This window comes from Mobula birostris, chromosome 8, assembly GCF_030028105.1.
Source record: "Mobula birostris isolate sMobBir1 chromosome 8, sMobBir1.hap1, whole genome shotgun sequence".
Taxonomy (NCBI): domain Eukaryota; kingdom Metazoa; phylum Chordata; class Chondrichthyes; order Myliobatiformes; family Myliobatidae; genus Mobula; species Mobula birostris.
Genome location: NC_092377.1, coordinates 170,347,177 through 170,359,455, shown reverse-complemented (window position 1 = coordinate 170,359,455; position 12,279 = coordinate 170,347,177). Strand labels below are relative to the sequence as shown.

General features: G+C 41.0%; 1 protein-coding gene across 4 annotated transcripts in view; it reads right to left on the bottom strand.

Moving 5' to 3' along the window:
- The window catches only part of gmcl1 (germ cell-less, spermatogenesis associated), a 197,581-nt gene that overhangs the window by 169,529 nt on the left and 15,773 nt on the right, over nucleotides 1-12,279 (bottom strand). For all 4 annotated transcript variants that reach the window (XM_072266824.1, XM_072266826.1, XM_072266828.1 and 1 more), the window contains exon 3: nucleotides 10,494-10,590. In XM_072266824.1, the coding sequence (XP_072122925.1) occupies nucleotides 10,494-10,590 (97 nt within the window). The remainder of the gene's footprint in view (nucleotides 1-10,493; nucleotides 10,591-12,279) is intronic.

Here is a 12,279-nt window from a genome sequence, read left to right as displayed (position 1 = left end):
TGACATAACATCTCTGCCGGCATTCTGCATTAAAGTCAAGGCTGAATATCCTGAGATAGCCACGAAAGCACTGAAAATGTTGCTTCCATTTCCAACATCATATCCCTGCGAAGCGGGGTTTTCTGCAATGAATGCACGGAAAACTAAATTGCGGAATAGACTGGCCATAAGGAACCTCCTTCGAGTATCGCTGTCTCCCATCACCCCTCGATAGGACCGTCTTGTTGCAGGGAAACAAGCCCAGGACTCCCACTGATTCAGCAATATTGGTGTGTTGCAATGATTTTATATGTTCATACAAGGAAAATATGCACTGTGTGTTTAAGATCCAAACGTTACTTAAAATGTTATGATGCTATTGACTTATAATTGACTTATCACTATATTCATGCGAGGAAAATACGCACTGTGTGCTTAATATTAAATTCATTAGATAAACCCTTTTAGAAACAAAATTGAGTGTATTAGGTCAACTATAAGTGGCTATCACCTATATCCCGTTCATGATTACCAACTGCACCTCCCCCTGCCCACCAGTGGGCCGGTCCACAAGAATATTGTCAATATTAAACCGGTCTACAGTGCAAAAAAGTTTGGGGACCCCTGACCTGGATAACAGTAAAACTTGTGTCAGGCTGCTGTTTATTGACCACAGCTCAGCATTCAACATAATCATACTCTTAGTTCTAATCAAAAAGCTCCAAAACCTGGGCCTCTTTACCTCACTCTGCAAGTGGATCCTTGACTTGCTCGCCAAGAGATCAGTCTGTGTGATTTTGAAATAACATCTCCTCCTCACTGACAGTGAACACTAGCACAGCTCAAGGATGGTTGGCCCACTGCTCTACTGTCTCCACACGCAGAACTGTATGGCTAGGTACAGCTCAAATACCAACTATAAATTTGTGAACAACACAACTACTGTTGACAGAATTTCAGATGGTGATGATGAGGCATACAGATAGATCAGCTGGTTGAGTGGTGCTGCAGCAACAACCTTGCACTCAACGTCAGTAAGATCAAGGAATTGATTGTGGACTTCAGGAAGGTGAAATCAAGGAAACACACACCAGTCCTCATCGAGGGATCAGATCCTGAAAGGGTGAGCAGTTTCAAGTCCCTGGGTGTCAACATCCCTGACAGTTTAACCTGAGGTAAACATATTGATGCAATTACAAGGAAGGCATGACAGTGGCTATATTTCATTAGGAGTTTGAGAATAGGTATGTTACCAAACACAGACACAATTCGTACAGATATACCAAGGACAGCATTCTAAATGGTTGCATCACAGTCTATTATGGAGAGGCCGCCACTGCACAGGACTGGGAAAAGTTGTTGACATAAGCAGATACATCATGGGCACTAACCTCCCCCGCATTAAAAAGCACCTTCAAAAGGCAGCATCCATCAAAAAGGTCCCTCATCACCCTCTTCTCATTGTTAAGGTGCCAGTATAGGAACCTGAATAATTATATATATATATATATATATATATATATATATATATATATATATATATATATATACACACACACTTCATGACATACAGTTTGTTGGTGATATTAAATCTGATTCTGAGGGAGACCCCAGTGATTTTCTCAGCATTTTTTACTATCCTCTGTAGGAACTTGTAGTCTGAAGCCTTGCACCCTCCCATAGCACATAATGATGCAACCAGACAGGACACTTTTGATGGCTATTAGAATGGGTCAGGGAGCCTTGAATAAGTCAATCTTCTCAAAGTAAAGAGGCTGCAGTGCAATCTTGACTAACCAAGTGTTGTGGGCTCAGGTTGGATCACCTGTTATGTGTCCACCGAGGAACTTTGTGCTGTTCACTTTCTCCACAGCAGAGCCATTGATGTGCAATGGAGAGTGATCAACCCATGATTTCCTGAAGTCCACAATCATTTATTTTGTCTCGTCCATGTTAAGCCTCAGTTTGTTCTCACACCATTTGACAAGCCTCTCTACCTCCTCTCTGAATACCAACTCATCATTGCTGCTGATGAAGCCAAATACTGTTGTATACTCAGCAAACTTGATGCAGCTTGAGCAGGATCCGACAGTGCAGTCGTGATTCAGCAGTGTGAACAGCAGCAGGCTGAGTACACAGCCCTGTGTTCAGTGTGATGGAGCTGGAGATGTTGCTGCCAACTCAGACTGACAGGACTTCCTGTCAAGAAGTCCAAGATCTAGTTAAAAAGGGGTGTTGAGTTGCAATGAGGACAGTTTACCCACCAGACTCTGAGGAATGATCATGGTAAATATTGAACTGAAATTCATAAACAACATCCTGGCATATGAGGAATCATTTTCTAGGTTGGAGAGGATAGGGTGAAGGCCCAAGGCTATGGCGTCATCAGTGGACAGGTTTGAGCAGTAGGTAAACTGGAAAGGGTCCAATGTGGTTGGAAGGTGGGATTTTATACGACCTATTTTTTAACCACCCCATCAACCTGCATGGCAACTTTGAGGGATCTTTGGATGTGAACCCCAAGATCCCTACATGATGCTAAAAATCCTACCATTAACCTTGTACTCTGCATTAAAATTCACATTTCGAAAGTTCATCACTTCACTGGATTGAACTCCATCTGCCACTTCTCAGACCATCTTTGCATCCTAAAATATCCCATATTTACCCCTCGATCGTGACCCCACTAAGGAGCACCAGGCCATTGTCTCCCACACAATCACCGACTTTATCTGCTCAGGGGATCTCCCATCCACTGCTACCAACCTTATAGTTCCCACACCCCGCACTTCCCGTTTCTACCTCCTACCCAAGATCCACAAACCTGCCTGTCCTGGCCGACCTATTGTCTCAGCTTGCTCCTGCCCCACCGAACTCATCTCTGCATACCTCGACACTGTTTTATCACCCCTTGTTCAATCCCTTCCGACCTATGTTCGTGACACTTCTCACGCTCTTAAACTTTTCGATGATTTTAAGTTCCCTGGCCCCCACCGCTTTATTTTCACCATGGATGTCCAGTCCTTATATACTTCCATCCCCCATCAGGAAGGTCTCAAAGCTCTACGCTTCTTTTTGGATTCCAGACCTAATCAGTTCCCCGCTACCACCACTCTGCTCCGTCTAGCGGAATTAGTCCTCACTCTTAATAATTTCTCCTTTGGCTCCTCCCACTTCCTCCAAACTAAAGGTGTAGCTATGGGCACCCGTATGGGTCCTAGCTATGCCTGCCTTTTTGTTGGGTTTGTGGAACAATCTATGTTCTGTGCCTATTCTGGTATCTGTCCCCCACTTTTCCTTCGCTACATCAATGACTGCATTGGCGCTGCTTCCTGCACGCATGCAGAACTCGTTGACTTTATTAACTTTGCCTCCAACTTTCACCCTGCCCTCAAGTTTACCTGGTCCATTTCCGACACCTCCCTCCTCTTTCTAGATCTTTCTGTCTCTGTCTCTGGAGACAGCTTATCCACTGATGTCTACTATAAGCCTACTGACTCTCACAGCTATCTGGACTATTCCTCTTCTCACCCTGTCTCTTGCAAAAACGCCATCCCCTTCTCGCAATTCCTCCGTCTCCGCCGCATCTGCTCTCAGGATGAGGCTTTTCATTCTAGGACGAGGGAGATGTCTTCCTTTTTTAAAGAAAGGGTCTTCCCTTCCTCCACTATCAACTCTGCTCTTAAACGCATCTCCCCCATTTCACGTACATCTGCTCTCACTCCATCCTCTCGCCACCCCACTAGGAATAGGGTTCCCCTGGTCCTCACCTACCACCCCACCAGCCTCCGGGTCCAACATATTATTCTCCGTAACTTCCGCCACCTCCAACAGGATCCCACCACAAAGCACATCTTTCCCTCCCCCCCTCTCTGCATTCCGCAGGGATCGCTCCCTACACAACTCCCTTGTCCATTCGTCCCCCCCATCCCTTCCCACTGATCTCCCTCCTGGCACTTATCCGTGTAAGCGGAACAAGTGCTACACATGCCCTTACACTTCCTCCCTTACCACCATTCAGGGCCCCAAACAGTCCTTCCAGGTGAGGCAACACTTCACCTGTGAGTCGACTGGGGTGATATACTGCGTCCGGTGCTCCCGATGTGGCCTTTTATATATTGGCGAGACCCGACGCAGACTGGGAGACCGCTTTGCTGAACAACTACGCTCTGTCCGCCAGAGAAAGCAGGATCTCCCAGTGGCCACACATTTTAATTCCACATCCCATTCCCATTCTGACATGTCCATCCATGGCCTCCTCTACTGTAAAGATGAAGCCACACTCAGGTTGGAGGAACAACACCTTATATTCCGTCTGGGTAGCCTCCAACCTGATGGCATGAACATCGACTTCTCTAACTTCCGCTAAGGCCCCACCTCCCCCTCGTATCCCATCTGTTACTCATTTTTATGCACACATTCTTTCTCTCACTCTCCTTTTTCTCCCTCTGTCCCTCTGAATATACCTCTTGCCCATCCTCTGGGTCCCCCCCCCCACCGTCTTTCTTCCCTGACCTCCTGTCCCATGATCCTCTCATATCCCCTTTTGCCAATCACCTGTCCAGCTCTTGGCTCCATCCCTCCCCCTCCTGTCTTCTCCTATCATTTTGGATCTCCCCCTCCCCCCCCAACTTTCAAATCCCTTACTTACTCTTCCTTCAGTTAGTCCTGACGAAGGGTCTCGGCCTGAAACGTCGACTGCACCTCTTCCTACAGATGCTGCCTGGCCTGCTGCATTCACCAGCAACTTTGATGTGTGTTTCTGACAATATTCTCAGCTATCCACAACAACGCCAACCTTTGTGTCATCTACAAACTTAGAGTCCATCCTTCCACTTCTTTAGACAAGACATTTATAAAATGAGCATTATATGACTCACAAAGAGTAGAGCTCCAAAGCAGATTCCTGTGAAACACAAGTCACAGATCTGTAGTCTGAATACACTCCACTTACAAACACCCTGTCTTCTGTGAGCAATTTGGAATCTATACTGCTAGGTTTCCTTGGATCCTTATTGGATTGGATTCTTAAAAAAAAACAGGATTTAAGAGCATTTGGAAAAGTATGGTCAGATTAGAGATTGTCACCATTGCTTTGAGAGGGTAGGCCATGCCTCATGAGCTTGATTAAAATTGAAGATAGAGAGATAGAAGATAGAGTGGCAGATATGGTGTATATAACTTAATAAGACATTTGATAAGGTTCCCCTGACAAGTTTAAAGAAATTGATAAAAAAGTATTCTATTGTTCCTAATTTGGAGCTTTATAAAGAGAGAGTTGAACTTCAGATGAAACGTAGTTTGTTATTAACAGCCCCGACCGAAAATCAATTACTTAAAACTAAGTCAATTTTACATACATGGTGATAAGTCGGGTAAATTACTGGCTAATCAATTGAAAGCTGCATTGGTGAAACTTCAGATTAATAAAGTTCGTAGATGGGATGGTAATTTGATGGTTGACCATGATGAAATTAATAAATCTTTTCAAGAATTTTATACCAATTTATATCAATCAGAATTTCCTGATGATCCTACCATAATGCATGAATTTTTAGAGAAACTAAATATTCCGAAATTACCAGCCGATAAATGTTTAACATTAGATGCACCCATTACTGAAGAGGAAATAAGGAAAACAATTTTTTTGATGATTTCTGGTAAAGCACCTAGCCCAGATGGGTATACAGTTGAATTTTATAAATCTTTTTCAGATGTACTTTATACCTGGCTATGTAGAATTTTTAAAGATACCATAACTGTAGGTGAATTACCACAATCCTTTTATGAAGCATCTATCTCATTAATTCCTAAAACAGATAAAGATCCCACTGAATGTGCATCATATAGACCTATATCTTTGTTGAATGTGGATTCTAAAATCTTCTCCAAAATATTAGCAATTGGAATATACAAAGTACTACCACAAATTGTCTCCAAAGATCAGACAGGATTTATTAAAAATCGTTACTCACATTTTAATGTTAGGAGGATAATGAACATTGTATACACTACTTCAGTTAAAACTCCAGAATGTGTTATTTCGCTTGACGCCAAGAAGGCATTTAACAGACTTGAATGGGAATATTTATTTGCTATACTTGAGAAATTTAATTTCAGCTCAAAATTTATATCCTGGATTCAATTGATATATCATACACCTCTGACTGCTCTATTTACCAATAATCAGAGATCCCCATTTTTTAGGCTTTTTCAAGGTACTAGATAGGGCTATCCTTTAAGCCCTTTACTTTTCGATATTGCCTTGGAGCCTTTGGCAATTGCTATTCGAGATTCACCTAATATATTTGGCATTATTCGTGGGAATGGGACGCATAAAGTATCACTATATACAGATGACCTGTTACTATATATCTCTAACCCAGAGAAATCCATCCCTGCAGTAATAACACTATTTGCTTAGTTTAGTAGTTTTTCTGGTTATAAACTGAATCTTGATAAGAGTGTGTTTTTTCCATTAAATATGCTAGTTCCAATTTATAGACAATCAACTATAGATTAGTTACTGATTATTTTACTTATTTGGGTGTTAAAATTACTAAGAAGCATAAGGATCTATTTAAAGTTAATTTTTTACCCTTAATTGATCATGTTAAACAACAGTTTATTAAATGGTCCCCATTGTCCTTATCTTCGATTGGTCAAATTAATACTATTAAGATAATTATTTTACTTAAATTTCTGAATCTATTTCAGGCTGTATCAATTTTTATCCCCAATTTTTTTTCATATTATCTATATACTACTAAAACTCTCATACTCTGTCTGTCTGTTTGCCTGTTTGTGACCTCCAATTAGCGCAAACGGTGCATTGGATCGGCTTTTTTTGGGCTAAATTGAATTAAAATGCGCTTAATTACAGAATGCAGGCAAAGTTCAGGGTTATATATTCGTATAAAATTGCTCATTCACCAAAAATCAACAGGCTTCCTTTCACCCGAAACCCGATCGGCCATCATGGAAATCGGGACTTCACAGCCCGATGCATGCGCACGGCCAGCCTCAACAGCGCCTCAAGATGCTCACAGAGCTGGTTCCACCTTCCATGGAGACCGCGATGCCACAGCCCGACGCATGCGCACGGCCAGCCTCAGCAGCTTGAGGCTCTGATGTTACTGCTTCCTATCTTCTATCAGACATTAGGGTAAAAATATATGGATAGCCTAATTATGCCACGTGGAAAGAGAAGGGGGGCATTATGGTCAAGAGATGACGCCAAATGTTGTCAGGAAGCAGCAAGGAGAGGGAGAGAACAACAATTGGATGAGGCCAGGGCAGCACGACTCCAGGATCAAAGAGTCAGGACAAAAAAAACATGAGAGAAGACTAGACGGAGAATGACAGGCATGCACGTCTCCAAAATGACAACAATAGGCACAGACGGAGGAGAGAACAAGAATCCCATCAGGCCAGGGCCGCACGACTCCAGAATCAGAGAGAAAGAACAAATGGTAGAAGAGATGAAGAGACGAAGGATGAAAGGGCTGCGCGTCTCCAGAATGACAAAAACAGGCAGAGAAGGAGGAGAGAGGAAGAGACATGGGAGAAAAGGAAAGATCAACTCGAGAATATGCAGCACAGAGTTGCTGAAGACGACAATACCTCGACAGAGAAAGAGCAATGCAAAATGCATGACTCGCATGCCGTCACATTTCTGTTGATGTTGGTTCGATGACCAGAGTATGCCCTCACTGTCCTACCTTGCTATTCACTGGAGAAACCACACATTTCTGATGTATGGAGGGACAGGTCAGGATAGGCAATTTGCAGCCTCTACCTAATGAACTCCTCAATTTGTACAGCAATGATGAACCTATTGCACACGAGTTCAGGAAGAACATCAGACAATACAATTGCCCCTTCCAAATGACATCCTTTGGTGCCAAAGTCGTCATTCTAACTAGGAATTGATGGAATCCTTCTGTGGTTATTCAAGGCCAAATCCATCATTACATCAGACATTTAATTCCAGACCCGAACCAGCAAGCCAGATTCCTTCAAATTTACTTCATGGATACTTAATGTTCATTCTGGTCACATATTTGTCTTGCTATGCATCTTTCTTCTTTAATAAGCTGAGTTTTTCTTCTTTAATTCCCAAATCAAAGAGATAGCAATAGCATTCAAGAAAATTTAATGTTCATTCTGGTCACATCAGACTGCACTACTCTTCTGTCAAAGGGTGCCCCAACAGGTCACCCCGTTGTCTAGTTGATTCTAAAATTTCTTCATATATATGGCAGAATAGAACTCCCAGGTTAAGTAAGAAATATTTACAGAAATCATAAAAGGGCAGTTTGGCTTTGCCGAATCTTAGATTTTACTACTGGGCAATCAACATTCGATATTTAATGTTGTGGACACAAGAATTGGATGAAACTCAATGTCCACGATGGATGAACCTCGAGCGGGAGTCTGCACAGGGTTTTTCGCTGGCTTCCATTCTAGGAGCTGCGCTTCCTTTCGCATTTACTAAATTGAATAAACAAATGATAAATCCAATAATTAAATATACAATACGAATATGGTTTCAATTTCGTAAATTCTTTGGATTGAACAAATTTATCCTGTCAAGTTCTATTATATCTAATTTTTTCTTTCAACCATCTAGAATTGATCAAGCTTTTCTTCTACGGAAAACAAAGAGAATAACATGTTTTCGTGATTTATTCATGGATGATTCTTTTGTCTTTTGAACAGTTGTCTAATAAATATAATTTGCCTAGATCACACTTTTTCAGATATTTACAGATTAGAAACTTTTTGAATGCTACTTTATCTACCTTTCTGATATCACATCAAATTGAAGTTACAGAAAAAATTTTAGTTTTAAACCCCTATCAGAAGAGTTTAATAGCAATTATTTATGATTTGATTACGAAAATATGTCTAGGTACATCTGATAAAATTAAGTATGAGTGGGAAAGAGAACTTCAAATATCTTTATCTACAGAGAAATGGGAAAAAATTCTTCAATTAGTCAATACTTCCTCAATGTGTGTCAGACATGCCTTGATACAATTTAAGGTGGTTCACAGGGCTCACATGTCCAAGGATAAGTTAGCTCGTTTTTATTGCCACATAATTCCTGTTTGTGATAGATGTAATTCTAAGGTGGCTTCCTTGACACATGTGTTCTGGTCTTGTCCTCTTCTAGAAAAATATTGGAAAGATATTTTTGATATTATTTCAGTAGTACTGCGTATTGATCTTCAACCTCATCCTATTACTGCAATTTTTGGACTACCAGTGATAAGGCTCTACTCTTTTATCCTTGTCAGCTTGTCGTCTAATTGCATTTGTTACATTAATAGCCCGAAGATCCATTTTATTTAAATGGAAAGATTCTAATCCCCCCACTACATTTCAATGGTTTTCCCAAACGATAGCATACCTAAACTTGGAAAAAATTACGAGTGGTACTGTGGATCCTTCAGTTAAATTTGAAGAAACTTGGAGGCCATTTATGCAATATTTTCATATGATGTAAGATGACCCTTTCTAAATCCTTTGTAGTAATTTTTCGTTCAAATATAGAGGAGTGGAGTTAACGACAAATAATAATTTTAGCCAATGTAATATGACAGCCCAAGCTTTTGTTTCTTTTTTTTTAGTTTAACTCTTTCTTTTTAAGTTTTAGGGGGTTTCTTTTTTCTTTCTTTATAAAATATCTTTTTCATGGTCAGTTACTATGAGATTGGGAGGTTAAACTACATTTATTATTTGGAATCGTGCTTGAATATGTTAACTGTTATTATTGTAATCCCAATCTCTATGTACCATTACTATTATTGTTACGTTTGTTAATCTTGAAACTTAATAAAAAGATTGAAAAAGAAAGAAAGACAAGGTTCCCCATGACCTCTTCAGGACCTGATGAAGGGTCTCTGCTCAAAATGTCAACTGTTTGCTCTTTTCTACTGATGCTTTGCCGAGTTCCTCCAGCATTTTGTGTGTGAGGCTCTTTCAGAAATTCAGGAAGCACAGAATCCAGGAAAACTTTTAAGATGTTGGGAGGGAAGTACAAGGGGAATGTCAGAGGAAGGTTTATTTTTCCAGAGAATGTCAAGTGCTTAGAACTTACTGCCCTGCTTGTTTGGGGGTGGGGGTGGCGTGGTAGTAGATACATTAGGAACATTTAAGAGATTCTTAGATATGCACATGGATGATAGAAAAATGGAGGGAAAGGTTACATTGATCTTACATCTGGTGAAAAGGTCGGCACAACATCGTAGTTCTGTTCTATGTTCCATCTGAACTTCAATTTTAATGCAGTACACCCACATCATTTCTCAGCATTCTGAAATTATTAGGGAAGATCACAAGGCCCTGTATATCAGAATTTAGGAAAAATCTGAAAAGGATTCCCTTCACTCTTTCTTTACTGCATTTACTCTACAGCATACTGGATACTCTATGAAGTAACACTAAATGACAGATCAATCCTCACATCTGCTATTTTATTCCCTGTAAAGAAAACAAAAATGACAAACCTTCGGAGTCGATGTTCTGATCTGGGATCTCAAGTTCTATATAGTTCATATTTGATTCCTTCCATGATCCGCTGAACATACTTGAAAAGTAACCAGACTGTAAAGGATAAATGAATAAAATATTGAATTGGTGACAGTACAAATCTGTTCAGCACCAGCCCAACAGATCTGAAGCAGTCTTGAAGCAGACATTACTTAATTGAAAGATAGCATGACACATCTTTTAGGCTGCTTGAGCGGTGCAGCAAAGTTGGGATGAGAGTGAAGTTCCATGGTGGTGTGTCATTCCTACCACATTGATCCAATCTGAAACTGCTAAACACTGAAATTATAGATTTTGTTCTTATAAAATTTGGAATGGTCCCATGGTGAGATGGGAGACAGTAGCTACGGGGAAGACATAAGACTAAGGGTACAATTTACCACGCATCTTTTGGATATTTTATCTGATAATCATCTGGACAGCAAAGATGCATATTCCAGGATACTCTTTATTAATCACAGCTCAGCATTCAACACGACCATCCCCTCAAAATAATCAAGCAGCTCCAAGACCTTAGCCTCAATACCTCCTTGTGCAATTGGATCCTGGATTTCTTTACTTGTAGACTCTAGTCAGTTAGGGTTTATTAGTAACAAAATCTCCTCTTATGATCTCCATCAAAACAGTTGCATCACTAGGCTGTATGTATAGCCCCCTGCTCTAGTCACTTTACACCTATGACTGTGTGGCTAAGCACAGCTCCAATGCTATATTCAAGTTTGCTAATGAGACCACTGTTGTGCACCAGATTAAAGGTAGTGATGAATTAGCATACAGAAGGGTATGAAAATATGGCTGAGTGCTATCGTAACAACAATCTCTCACTCAATGTCAGCAAGACCAAGGAACTGATTATAGTCTTCAGGACAGGGAAACCAAAGGTTCATGAGTCAGACCTCATCGGAGGATCAGAGGTGGACAGGGTTAACAACTTTAAATTCCCGGATGTTACTATTTCAGGGAACCAGTTCTAAACCCAGCATGTAAATGCAATTGCAAAGAAAGCATGCCTGTACTTCCTTAGGAGTCTGCACCTAAAACTTTAACAAACTTCTGTAGATGTGTAACGGAGAGTATATTGACTGGCTGCATCAGGCCCGGTATGGAAACACCAATGCCTTTGAACAGAAAATCCAACAGAAGGTAGTGGATTCAACCCATTACATCATGGGTAAAGCCCTCCAAATCACTGAGCACTATCATAGGAAAGCAGCATCATAGATTCCCACGATCTAGCTCATGCTCTCTTTTTGCTGCTGCCATCAGGCAGAAGGTACAAGAGCCCCAGGACTTGCACCACCAGGTTGAAGAATGGTTACTACCCCTCAACCATCAAGCTTTTCAATAGAAGGGGATAACTACACTCACTTGCCCCATCAGTGAAATGTTCCTACAACCAATGATCTTACTTTAAGAATTCCTCATCTCATAACAAGACCACAAGATCACAACATATAGGAGCAGAATTAGGCCATTTGAATCTGCTCCACCATTTTATCCTGGCTGATCCAATTTTTCTCTATCCCAATCCTCCGCCTTCTCCCTGTATAACTTCATGCCCTGACCAATCAAGAATCTATCAACCTCTACCTTAAATATACATAAAGACCTGGCCCCCCACAACTGTCTCGGGCAAAGAATTCTACAGATTCACCACTCTCTAGCTAAAGAAATTCTTTGTCTCTCTTCTAAAAAGGACACAACTCTCCATATCCACTCCGTCAAGGCCTTTTGATAGGCTTC